Raw genomic sequence first — 13,440 nt, 5'->3', positions numbered from 1 at the left:
AAATGAGTCATGAGGTAAATACAACTGGTAATTGTACTCAAAGTTAATTTCTTTCTTTAGTTTTGACCTAGCTATGAATTACCCAATTAGTCCAAAGTGTACCTTTTTTTTTCCTCGATGGAAGTTCTGAAATGTATTTGAAACTCGATAATGCAATCGATTATGAATAGAATGAAATTTTGCTGATTTAGAAAATTACAATTCTCGACTTAAAATTTTAATGTATTTGACATTGATCGATGTATAGTCTAACAAATTCATATATTACATAAATAGTTATTTTCGGCCGTATTTTTTATGAGTTACAATTTCATTTTTGACAACTTTTATAGTATTTATTACGGAATACTACATCTATTTAAAAATGATCTTTATATTTTCCGTTTTAGTTAGTTTCATAATGTATTTATATTGTAATTTATATTACACTATTTTTTGGCATGAAAATTACTATGTTCCTCTTCTTACTCCCACAACATTAACAATTTCCCTGTTACTTTATGCATTTTTTTCTTACCCTAACCACCTTTTTATTATATTCACCAAACTTTTATACACTCTCCTTTTTTGTGTTAATATCTGTACTGTAATTCTCCAAATATAATTTTGGAACGGTGTTAATATTTACCACTTTCCTACGGGCCCACTAAACTCGTAAACAACTCCCTTGTCTTTTTAGTAACTTCTATACCTCATTTTTCCCGTTTTGATCAAAAAAAAATTCACTCCAAGTCTTTTTCTACTATTTCTTATTTTCGACTATCACATATACTCCCTCTGTATTTTAAAAAGAGATACAGTTTCCTTAAACAACTGTATTTTAAAAAGGGTTACACTTTTCTTTTTTGACATGTTTTGAACTTTTGATCCCCTTCCATTATATTAATATTTATTTTTTGTGTGGTCTCCACACTTATCACATCACTCACTACCCCACTTTCATCTTATTTTAATAAATTCAATTCACACTCCTAAAAGGCTAAAAATATGTGCCAGTTAAAGTGTATTTATTTTTAAATTGCGGAGGTAGTACATCATTATTCTATCATCCCAAGTCTATTTCTTATTTTCCTGTGAAAAAATAAATAAATTATTCTATCAAATTCAACTAAACTTCGTTTATAGTTGTACTTGTGCCGGTCAATATCTAACTATACCAAAAAAAAACATTACGTAGGGACTAGGGAGTACTTTTACTCATCATCTTTCTCGTTCCTTGAAAAAAAAAACACAATATATACTCACATTTTTAAAAAGTCTCCTCCAAATTGATTTTCGCTGAGCATTATGAACCTTGACCATAGTCCACAGATTAATATAAATTCATGGCAAGATAAGTGTAAATTCACTCAAAGATTACACTATCAATGACACACGCACACACCTGACAGTTAAGCTTCGTCAATCTCTGAAACCTTGTTCTCTGAGAGTGGCCTTCGACAATGGTTTCGACGAGGTCGCATCAGTTGGCGCCGGCGAGCTTACAGATCGAACCTGGGAAATCGCGGAAGGGTGGGAGGAATGAAAGGGGTAAAAAGCCTGCTGTAAAGGGTGCGGAAGAAGAAGGTGGAAACAAGGGCAAGAAGAATGTGGTTGAGAATTGCACACCAGGTGTTTGTGAAAATGTCTATGAGAAAGGTGCTGAGTTTTCCCAGGTTCAGAAGGCTACAGAAGGTTTTGACAATGGTGATGCTTCGAGGGGACGGCGTAATTCTGCTCGAAACTCGATATATGAAGATGAAGAAGATGATGATGATCAAGTGCAGAGGCCTTCGAGGAAGCGAAAGGGTAGGAAGGGGTTTGAGGAAGGAAGAGAAATTGGAATGTCTGAGAAGGAGAAGAAGAAGAAGAAAAAGAAAAAGAAAACTGTGTCCCTTGAATCCAAAAGAGAGGAAGTTGCTAGTAGGGAGTTGAATAATAGGAAGACTAACAGCCAAATGACTGTAGAAGAAAGTGCCCAGAAAATCATAATAGAAGTAAGTGAAGATGAAGAAGTGGAAGAGGAGAGAGAAGTTGAACTCCCCCCTAGAGAAATGGGTTGCCAAGAAAAGCAAGGAAGAAGAAAGTGCCTAGGAAATCATTGTAGTAAGGGAAAGGAAATTTTGGAAGTTGGTGTTGAAAGCTATAATCATGAAGAATTTCATGGTAGTAAGAAAAGAGAAAGACAGGAAGTTCCATGGAATGAACCACAATGTGAGAGAATAGGGAGGTGTGACTGTAGTGGGTGCAAGGGACATAGAAGGTGCTACGAACGTATTGTTTCATATTTGTTTCCAGAGACAAAGATCAAGATTTGTCCTGAATCTCGAAATTTTGAAGAGAACGTTGCCTCGAAGGTAATATCAGCTAAAGTAAAAGAGATCGTCAGTAAGAGTAAAAAAGGAGAAGAAGAATGTCTGGGTGACAATAAAAGGTTTGAGGTTGATTCAAGTATGTGTCATCAATGCCTGAGGAAGACAGGGAAAGAGTGGTTAGGTGCACTAAGTGTAAGACCAAACTGTGTTGCATTCCCCACGATAGTGATGGAACTGATAATGAGGAGGAGGTTGGGTTGAAACGGGGAAAGTCTGAGCAAAAGGTGAAAGAACAAGATGTTGCAGTGCTCGAGGTATTCGAGCTGGAAGAAGAAGAAGAAGAAGAAAAGGTGGAGGAGGAGGAGGAGGAAGAAGATGAAATGGAAGAAGAGGAGGAAGATGAAATGGAAGAAGAGGTCGAAGAGGAGGAAGAAGATGAAATGGAAGAAGAGGAGGAAAAAGAGGAAAACGAGGAGGATGAAAATGAAGAAATCCAAGAGAAAAACATAAAAGAGATAGAAGTAGAAGAGGCAGAAGAAGAAGAAGAAGACGAAAGGACTTCGAGGAAGCAAGGGAGGCAGAAGAAGGGGAGGGGTAATCAGCCAGTAGATGATATTAATGTAGAAGAAAATTCGGAGGAAAATGATGATAATATTGATAATAACAGTAATCATGAAGGAGAACTTTGTAAGAGAAAGAACGGGAGGTTATGGAGGTGTAGAATGCCCAAGGTTGAAGGTCACAAATTATGTGAGGATCATATTTATAAGGATTTTTTAATAAGAAGAAGATTGTGGAAGAAGAATGTGGAAGAAGAATCTGGAAGGGAAATAAGAAGGGAAGAGGTAGAAGAAGTTTATGAGGAGGAGGAAGAATGTGGAAGGGAAAAGGTAGAAGAAGTTTCTGAGGAGGAGGAAGAATGTGGAAGGGAAGAGGTAGAAGAAGTTTCTGAGGAGGAGGAGGAGGAGGAGGAGGAGGAGGGGGATGAGGAGGAGGAGGAGGAAGAATGTGGAAGGCAAGAAGTAGAAGAAGTTTCTGAAGAAGAAGAAGAGGGAGAAGATGTTTCTGAGGAGGAGGAAGAAGTGGCTGAGAGTGAAAGTAAGACAAGTGGTGGAAAGAATAAAAGGGCAGAGAACACCTGTGAAAATGGCACTGAGAAGAAAGAGGTGGATAAAGACACAACTAAGGCTTGCAGGAATGACAAAACTCGTATTTCAATTCAGGAGAAAAAACCAAAGCCACGTATATTTGACGAGAATGTAAAATAATTAAACTCAAAGATTGCTATTATTGGAGTGCTATATTCAAATTTATATCCCTTTTTGAATTGCTTTTTTGTTTCGTTGTCAGGGGATCAAGATCGATTCTGATATGTGTCATCAGTGCCAGAGGAATGACAAGGGAAGAGTTGTAAGGTGCACTAAGTGCAAGACCAAGCGATATTGCGTTCCATGCATAGGAAGCTGGTTTGTATTTCTTATTTTTGAGCTGATTCAGTTGCACACAGATTTACTGGGTACTCTTTCTTTGTTCAAGTATCTGTTCTGCAGCTTATGTATTTGTCAACCGAATGAGTGCTGCTTAAAACAAAGAAGATAACTTGGAAGTAATTATTAATGTCTGTGTGGTGATTAATGAGTTACTTCCCAGTTACATCCTTATATGACAAGGATGTTTAAAGTACTTCTCCATTTATGCATCTTCTATTTAGCAGGGCTATGAACACTGCTCTTATGATGTCTTTTCCTGCCACACCCTTTATTGTTATGTTGATACCGTTTGTGGCTCTTACCTTCTTACGACTATTTACCGTCTGCTTGTTCTATTCATAGTTAATTTATGTGCACAAAGGTAATTCCCTCAGCAAGATTAGGAATTTATTTTAATAGTGAACTTATTTTGATATCACATTTTGCTGAGATTCAATTTCCCTGATTTTGCTGTTCAGTCTGGTTTCATGATGAATGTTTTAACCAATTTTCATAGTTACACAAGTTAGTATCATCAGCTAAGACTCTAGGTCTCTAGCACAATTTGCTGAATTTGCTAAAAAGTTTTAAGACGAGATCCATATACGAGTTGTGACATTAAAATGTCACAGTTTTCTTTTGTCTTGAATTTACTGGGCCTGAGGTCCCTACATGTTTCCTTTATTAGCTTCGAACAATTTTTTTAATACCATATTCGCATGTATCCATGTTGGTTCCTTAACAATATTCATTGTATTCTTCTTGGTTCCTTGACAACTATCTATAAAATTGGAGAGAAACTGTACGTATTGTTTTCACGTGAATAAGTGTATTGGAGGAACTCTCCTGATGCTGGTTGTGTGGACCAGGTATCCGCGAATGACAGAGGTGCAGATTGCTCAGGCTTGCCCAGTCTGCCTACAGAATTGCAATTGCAGGTCATGCTTACGGATGGAGGGGTCTATAAAGGTGTTCTTTACTATCTGACCTATGTGAAGGTTTTTTTCTGGTTTACTATTTATATGATAAATTGCATCTTTACAAGTTTTGCAGAAACAGATGAAGGTTTATTTTGAAGTTAGCAAAGAAGAAGAAATCCTGCATTCCAAGAAACTGTTGATGACTATACTCCCATTTCTAAAGCAATTGAATCAGGAACAGATGACAGAAAAGGAAATAGAGGCCAAAATACAGGGTATCACATCTTTTCTTCTAATAAGATTGACTTCTTATTTTTCCAGTTTGATACTTCTTCTGTGTGGATGCTATTGCGTAGGTTGAAGTCATGTAATTGTATGAAAAGTATTCATAAGAGAGTATTAGATGCACTTTTATATTTGAGTACTGGACTCTAGGGTAAATTTGTGGAAATTGTTTTTTTCCACAACAACAACAACAAAGCCTTATTCCCAAAATGATTTGGGGTTGGCTATGAATCGACATAGGAGATCGTCAATGTGACTGATCAAACAAGATAGGAACGGGAAGTTAAAAGAGTAAACAAGGAAGAGGGGGAAAGTGAAAGTAATGAAAGTAAACAGAAAAAATATTATATGGGATAGTAAAAATAAGTAAAGTTTAAAACGAGAAATTTAAATAAAAACCAAAATTTACATTTGAAAATAGCATATAAAAGTGAGCCTTAATACAAAATGTTTGAAAATAGCATATAAAAAGTGAGCCTTGAAAAAAAAAAAAAAATTGCAAAACGCACGAAGTAAACTAAGAGAGTCAAAATGGTAGATGAATAAGTCAAATAACGTCATCAACGTATATCCTCTCCCTCCACTATGTCCTATTTAACGCCATATTTTCCTCAGTCGCAAGAAGGCTCATATCGTGCTCAATCACATTCCTCCAAGTTTTCTTAGGTCTTCCCCTAGCCCTTGCAATCCTATCACTTTGCCACCCTTCTAGTCTCCTAACCGGGACATCACTTGATCTTCTTCTTACATGTCCAAACCATCTTAAACGATATTCCATCATCTTAAACTTCGGTGCAACCCCTACTTCCTTCCTAATAATCTCATTCCTCAATCGATCCTTTCTTGTATGGCCACACATCCAACTTAACATGCGCATTTCCGCCACATTCATCTTATGCACATGACAATGTTTCACTGCCTAACATTCTGTGCCGTATAACAAAGTCGGTCGAATTGTCATGCGATAGAATTTTCCCTTCAATCTTTGGGGCATGCCTGAATCACATAGGAATCCCGTGGCACTTTTCCATTTCAACCAACCTGATTTGATTCTATGAACCACATCCCCATCCAATTCCCCATCCTTTTGGATAATAGATCCTAAATAGCGGAACATCTCAGAACCTTGGACAATTTTCCCATCTAAGGTAATCGCACGTGTCTCCCCGTCTCTCTGTTTTAGACTCCACTAAACTTACACTCCATATATTCTGTCTTGTTTCTACTCAGCCTAAAACCACGAGACTCCAAAGTTTGTCTCCATAAGTCCAACTTAGTTTCCACTCCTTCTTTGGTTTCATCAATCAACACAATATCATCTACAAACATCATACATCAGGGTATACCATCTTGAATTGACCTCGTCAATTCATCCATGACTATAGCAAAAAGGAACTCCATGATAGAAAAATGTTTCTCCACCGTTATTTTCTGCAGCTGATTTTTGAGAAGTGGACTTGGCTATTTCTCTCAAAGTGCCTAGTTTTCTACTTATTGTATCCTTATACCAAGAATTGTCTTTTTATGTAAACCACAAAGCTTTGTCTTATCTAATGACGTGTGCACTAAGAGTATGGCGGCTGCCATTAGCTGAATTTCTGAATGTTTTACGGTCATTGGAACCTTCTTAAAAGAATGTATTAGTACACTGCTTATTAGATTCATTTGATGTTCATTTCTTTCAACAATGGACAGTGTTTGAAATTGGGGACTCTGTCAAGTGGTAACTTTGCTTAGAAGGGAAAATGGATGATTCTGTTGGTAAACACTTGATGCTTATCTTCGTCGAGAATGCTTGGAGATTATGGAGATTATTGTTTGGCTTCATAGTTCATATTCTTTGTTCATGGTGGATCCATACCCTATAACTTGGTTCAACGAAGATACTTGGTGCATTGTTTATGACTGATTTTATTATTGCAGGTATACCAGCATCTGAAGTGAAACTTCAAACGGTATCTTACAAAAATAATGACCGTTTATACTGGTAAATATTTTTGCATTATAGTGCAATTGTTCTTGATGAATTGTTTTCACTCTTCAATGCATGATACAGCTGTGTTGTGCAGCGGCAACTGCAAAGCTTCAATAGTTGATTTTTATAGAAGCTGCCCAAAGTGTGCATATGATTTGTGTTTGACTTGCTGTCGGGAGGTTCGTGCTGGAAATCTGCAATACTGTGAAGAGTTGGTAATGGAATATGTTACGCATGGTGAAGATTCTTCTGATGAAACCAGGAGAAAAAGTAAAAGAAGAAAAACTGTTGTCCAGTCAGAGAAAACTAGGGCGAAACCAGACTGGAAAGTAAATGATAATGGTAGTTTTAGTTGTCCCCCATCAGAATGTGAGGGTTGTGGTGGTGCACTTCTTAAATTAAAATCTGTCGTGTCAGATGGATTGGTTTCAGAATTGCTGAAGAGAGCAGAGCTGGTAGTGACAAATTGGGAAAATGAAAATTTACCCCATGCTTCTACTGAATGCTCCTGTTCTGGTTCTGCTTATGGCGGTGATTTTGGAAGTAGTTTGCGCAAGTGCGCTTCTAGAGAAGGCAGGAATGACAACTGTCTCTATTGTCCAGATGCCAGAGATACCCAACACGTAGATCTGAAACACTTTCAGTGGCATTGGGCCCTAGGAGAACCAATAATCGTCAGGAGTGTTCTTGAGACTGCCCCTGGATTAAGTTGGGAACCAATGGTAATGTGGCGTGCTGTCCGTCAAATTAGGAACAACAAGCATCCCACGCTATTGAATTTGAAAGCTATTAATTGCTTGGATTGGTCTGAGGTGAGTACTATGCTACTAGCAGCTTAGGAACAAACTAATACATCTCACTGATTTAAATTGATTACATTGCCACATTGCCAACTTTATGTTTCCTGTTTAGCATGTTTTAGCCTTTGTAATGTCTTTTTTTTTATCCATCTTTGGTCGCTCTTTTGATACGGAGCTTCCTCAGGATTCTTGATATGCTTGATGTTTGGAATTCCTGTGCTTTGCTGGAAACCATGGGTTTAATCTCCCTGTTGATTTGGAGCCATCGCATATTCGCATAGGATTATTGACTAGCTTCAGGGTTTATCACAGCATTTTCTCAATACTTTATCAATTACTGCATGCTCATTCTAAAAGAAGGCATTACCCACGTTTTTTTGTTTGCCTCAGTTACTGTAGAAACATAGTTTAGGTGTAAGAAAAAGGTGATCAAAGTAAGAAAGAGGGAATAAAAAAAGGTGGTCGGGTGTACGAAAAAGTTGGTCGGGTGTACGAAAAAGTTGTAAAGTAAGATTACTAAGATAGAGTGGAGAAGTTTAATATAGTGGGGTAAGATTAGACCTGCCAAACGGGTCGGTCGGGTCGGGTTGTAAAAAATATTTTTTTGGGTTCGGGTTTACAAATGCTTGTTCAAGACCCATAACTTTTTGGTTCGGGTCGACCCAACGGGTTGAGAGATTTTAAAATGCGTATCGTATTTTCATTAATTTAGGTAATAAATATACAAATATAGGCGCAAATTAACAAATTTTCCTACACAAGTTTATTTTTAGTCAAATTCAACCACAAAATAGCGTATAATTCAAATTAAAATCATATTACACCTAACAATAGTAAAAACAACGTGTTTACTATGCTTAAAGTTCCTCATAATCTCATTTATTACTATAAATACAATGATTTTTAATCGGTCGGGTCAAAAACTGGTTCGGTCGGGTTTTGACCCATTACTTTTCAGGTTGCTCGGGTTCAGATAAAATCGGGTTACGGGTCATGTTCAAGACCCAGTATTTTCGGGTCTGATTTGTGTCGGTTTTCGGGTTGGGTCGATTTTTGACAGGTCTAGGTAAGATAGTAAAGGGTGTTTGTCGTGAAAATGTGTAGAACAAAAGAAAACAACCCTAAATGGAAAGTGAGTAGATAAAGAAAAAGGAGGCAGAATATCTGGTTCAGGAGTATGTTGCTGGTTCCTGTCTGTTTGTAGTTCATAATTTATATGGGCACTGAAATCATCTAGAGTCTAAGTTCATAACCGTGGAAACATAAAGAAGTATTGAAGGGATTAATTTGAACTATAGAAGAGGGCTGAAACTGAAAATGTGTTTGGTTTTAGTTCATGAAGGGCGGGGATCCTTTTTTTGTTTGTCCTGGTAATTATTTTAGTAGTTAATATGTACATTGAAAATTCTGAAGATTGCAGGCCTGCCATGCCAGATATCAGTCAAATTTAACTCTAAATGGCACCGATAAGATAACACCATGACAAAGTAAGAGGTACGGAGTAATAATTTACCTCAAGGATGGAAGATCTACTTCTTGCGTGCCCAGAAAGTTGTCAAATTTCGATATTTAACAGACTAAAATTTTAAAATTGCATTAACGCTTTGTTTTTATTGGTAAGATCTGTGTGTTGCCTTCTGTTTGCACTTGTAGCTGATATTGGATTTCTACGTGGCTGATATAGGGTTTCTATGTACTATAGGTTGATGTCAATATTCGTCAATTTTTCAAAAATTATTCAGAGGGTCAAGTTGACCATGCTGGTTGGCCTGTCATGTTGAAATTGAAGGAATGGCCGCCTGATGGCGAATTCAAGGAGCATTTGTCACGCCATAATGTTGAAATTGTTAGAGCATTACCATTCAAGGAGTACACACATCCCATGGACGGAGTTCTGAACCTAGCTTCCAAGTTGCGTTCAAGAGCATGCGTGCATCCAAAAACTTATATTGCTTATGGACTTTCCCAAGAGTTGGGTCGTGGAGACTCTGTTACCAAGCTGCATTATAATATGTCTGATGCGGTATATTTACATCTAATTTTATTTTGCATGTTAACTTTTTTATGAACCTCTCTTTGAGCTATAACTTTTAAACAAAAATTTGAGATAGCCTGCAACATGAATAACCGCTTAGTATTTCTATGCTTTAAATTGCTGATAATGGGACTGCAGCCAGGACTGTAGCTACTTTAACTAACGGCCTAATGTTTCTTGCTTCGACTGTGAGCTCAACTGAGAGAGTTTTAAACAAGATGCAGGCTACTTAAACACGGGCTAGTTCATTGATCATTGGGCTTTGATTTCCTAGGAATAGAGACGTTACAAATGAAGCCAACGTTTAGTAACGTAACATGTTTTGATCAGTAAAATCCTATTTAGAAATCAAAGAGATTCCATTATGGACTTGGGTATCTTTTTTCAATATTTTGTATCTGTTTAGTGGAATAGAATCCTGATAACTTGCAACTTGGAACTTGGTTCATTTTGTGTGATTAATGAGATGTTATTAGGAACAAGTTTACCCATGGGATTGATTAGCTATAGAGATCTTCCGTTACTAAATTACCGATTTGTTAGGATTTTTGGGGTACTGTGTATGTATCCTCATGTGTAAAGAACTGAAAAGAATAATGTCTTGCTTCAGTTACTGAGTATATGGATTGTCTTGAGTGGGACAACTCTTTCTGCATGTGGTTTGAAGTATGCCATCTTAAGTCCTTTACTCCTTTGTTGCATTGTCCATACAATTACTATTTGTGGCTACTGTTTTGCCGTCAGCAGGACCAAGCTTTGTCTATTAAATTTTATAACAACATTATAGTATAAATGCTGAAAGGAAGAATTAGGTTTCACATCCAAAATCCAGTCAAATGCGACTTTGATTGCTGATGACTGTGAATCTACGATTCAGTTCATCTCATCCAATGACCCAGAATAGGACTTCCTCTGCCCCCCTTAATCTAACCAAATGGACCATGTGCTAAAGAATCAAAATTAAATTTCAGATGTAGGGTTTAGATTGAAAACTTAGGTGCGTAAAATAAAGCATGGATTGAATAATGTGAAACAGTAAAGGATGGTGGTTTCAGTTGCCAAAAGAAACGAGTCCACTGGAAGGTTTGCTGATTCTTGATGGGTGCTGATTGCTAATATTTGTGAGAATGTCATTAATACTTATCAAAATCAAATTACAAACCATGTGACAATATTTTTCCTGTGTTTCCCTTGAGCCCCGGGGAAGGGGTAAAAGGTTCTGAACTTCAGTTTACACAATCCCACTAATACCAAACTTTGTGCAACCATGGAGTAGGTTAATCAGGAACTCTTTTTTGCAGTGTGTTAAGATATGCTTTTTACTTTTTACTAAAGTGGATGATTTGATATGTTTTACAGCCAAGTATTGTTTTGTGTATCACATTGGTCATTAGCGAAAGCAAATGTGGTTGGAGGGTTGAAGGGTTTTACTGATTACATTATCTTTTTGAGATATGTTGAGTCTGCTTAATGCCTAAATGCAATTTTATATTTATTTGTAGGTCAATATTTTGACACATTCTGCCAAAGTTACCTCGCCTGCCAGAAGCCTCAATGCTGTTTCTAAATTGAAGAAGATGCACTTTTCTCAGGATCAGGGGGAGATCTTTCAAACTGAGTTACCCAAAGACTCTAATAGAACAGGAAGTGTGGAATCAACTGAGTGTCCTGCTACCAATTTGTGTTCTGGAAGCGTAAGTGAAATCTTTAAGAAATGCCATAATATGGGTGAAGGTCAAACAGAGGGCATAAGAGATTTGGAAGCTGAACATGATTGTAGCGCCAGTAAAACCCCAGCTTCTGCATTTGGGAGTATGGAAAATTCTGAGCTTGATAGTGGAGGTGCTCTTTGGGACATCTTTCGCAGAGAAGATGTCTCCAAGCTACAAGAATACCTGATGGCGCATCACCACCGTGAATTTGGGCACGTTCATTCTTCCCCACTGAGCCAGGTAGTATCATATTCAATTCATGAAAATGAACTAGCATGCTTCCTTTTCGGTTTCTATTTGAAGAAATATGTAATATGTGCATATGTCATAAGGACAAGAGAGACAGCCATTAGTTGTCAGTAATGATGTTTAGTCATCCATAACTTTTTTGATATTTAATGTTAAAATTTCACCCCGTTCAATGAATATAGGTCCTTCACCCTATTCATGACCAGACAATGTACTTGACCAAGGAGCATAAAACGAAGCTGAAGGAAGAATATGGTAGGTTTACATTGTTTCCATATGACTATCCAAATTCCAGTTTACTCAACCTGGTTTGTCAATTTTTCTTGTATAACTCTACTTCAAACCCTTTTTTATCCAATCATGGTCGTTGTTGCTGCTCATTGTTGTCTTGAGTTCTATGTCGTCTTGTAGGAATCGAACCTTGGACATTCGTTCAAAATCTTGGAGAAGCAGTCTTCATTCCGGCTGGCTGTCCTCATCAGATTAGAAACTTGAAGGTACTATCTCAATTCTTCTTCCCGCAGGCTCAGTTTAAGTCCTATGAAAATTTCATGTAAGAATGTAGGTATTCAACATTTAAGTCCTATGAAAATTTCATGTAAGAATGTAAGAAGTCTTGGTTGATGATAACATGTTGGTTTAAAGTAAACAAAAGAATTTGTTTGGGTTTCAGACTTGGCTCCTGCTATATCTTACATTTGATGTATTTGTCTTTATTCATGGTGATTCAAAACCTGCCTCTTAGTTAAGTCTGGCCTCATTTTTTATTTTCTTTGTGTCTGTTATTGTTCAGTCATGCATAAATGTCGAGCTTGACTTTGTGTCTCCTGAGAATGTCCAAGAGTGTCTTCGTCTGGCTGAAGAAACCCGCACTCTGCCTCGAAATCACAGAGCTAAGGAGGGTCAGTTGGAGGTATGGCATGTTGTCATTGGCAATTTATTGCATATTTCTTGCCTGTCTCTATCTCCTCAAATTAAACTTCTGGAGGAAGATCTGATATAGGTGAAGAAAATTATTATTCATGCGGTAAAGCAGGCTGTTGCATGCTTGGACGGGTCTTCTTACAGACACAGTGACCTATCAAGAAAAGAAAAAGGTTTTTGGAAAAAGAAAAAGGGTTTTGGAAAAAGAAAAAGAGATAGCTGCGAATTACTAAAGGAAGACATTACACCAGTAGCCTAACGCTATTATGCCAATGCTGTGAATGACTGTATCTTGATCCTTCTGTCCTTCAGATCAGAAGATGTGAAATATAACCGGAAAAGTTGTTGGGAGATAGACTGCAGTTAAGGTGTTACATCCTCTATAATCTTTTGGTGGCATAAGCTTGTTTATGTTTGAATTTTATATTTCATGTCTTGGGAGCGTACTTTAAACAACGAAGTTTTTGTTTTTTTTTTTTTGGTAGAATTAGATTTGCATACTTGGTAATTCTTCCATTATTTTATCTTACTAGTATTTGTTGTAGCAACGTTTACCAACGGACGGAAAAATCTTTCTTATAGTGTCAATGGCGATGGGTCTCCAAACATAAAGAAAGAGAAGTACCAACTTTCTTGATAAGGCCATTGGACGGAAAAGGGAACCGAATCAACATCCCCGAAAAATTCAGAGTTCACCGGGTAAGAATGCAGGGAAGGCGGCGTTGCCCGGTAAACCTTCTTTAGCCAAAGTTCGCAGGAGTCAATAAACCCATTAAC

The 13,440-nt window shown here is 37.3% G+C and overlaps 1 protein-coding gene across 4 annotated transcripts; it reads left to right on the top strand.

The window, feature by feature from the left end:
- The first annotated feature begins 2,291 nt into the window (after window positions 1-2,291).
- On the top strand, window positions 2,292-13,207 carry LOC110782215 (lysine-specific demethylase JMJ29). Of its 4 annotated transcripts, none has more exons than XM_056837722.1 (12): window positions 2,292-3,553; window positions 3,645-3,760; window positions 4,633-4,732; window positions 4,823-4,958; window positions 6,892-6,955; window positions 7,038-7,755; window positions 9,446-9,766; window positions 11,281-11,730; window positions 11,922-11,994; window positions 12,151-12,236; window positions 12,533-12,652; window positions 12,743-13,207. In XM_056837722.1, the coding sequence occupies exons 1-12, from the start codon at window positions 2,444-2,446 to the stop codon at window positions 12,920-12,922; spliced, it is 3,474 nt and encodes a 1,157-aa protein (XP_056693700.1). In that variant the 5' UTR covers window positions 2,292-2,443; the 3' UTR covers window positions 12,923-13,207. The 4 variants fall into 4 exon arrangements, with proteins under 4 accessions (XP_056693700.1, XP_056693701.1, XP_021842033.2 ...); XM_056837723.1 differs by having other exon boundaries at window positions 4,817-4,958; window positions 12,776-13,207; XM_021986341.2 differs by having other exon boundaries at window positions 4,817-4,958.
- The last annotated feature ends 233 nt before the right edge of the window (window positions 13,208-13,440 follow it).

This window comes from Spinacia oleracea, chromosome 2 (assembly GCF_020520425.1).
Source record: "Spinacia oleracea cultivar Varoflay chromosome 2, BTI_SOV_V1, whole genome shotgun sequence".
Taxonomy (NCBI): Eukaryota; Viridiplantae; Streptophyta; class Magnoliopsida; order Caryophyllales; family Amaranthaceae; genus Spinacia; species Spinacia oleracea.
Note: the sequence above shows the minus strand (reverse complement) of the source record. Positions and strands in the feature narration are given on the sequence as shown.

What these genes read in the sequence shown, in the direction of transcription:
- LOC110782215 (XM_021986341.2), top strand. Translation starts at nt 2,444, where the DNA reads ATGCCTGAGGAAGACAGGGAAAGAGTGGTTAGGTGCACTAAGTGTAAG. An exon ending in AATAATGACCGTTTATACTG is followed by an intron (nt 6,956 to 7,037) that starts GTAAATATTTTT and finishes TGTGTTGTGCAG; the next exon opens with CGGCAACTGCAAAGCTTCAA. An exon ending in ATCAGATTAGAAACTTGAAG is followed by an intron (nt 12,237 to 12,532) that starts GTACTATCTCAA and finishes GTTATTGTTCAG; the next exon opens with TCATGCATAAATGTCGAGCT.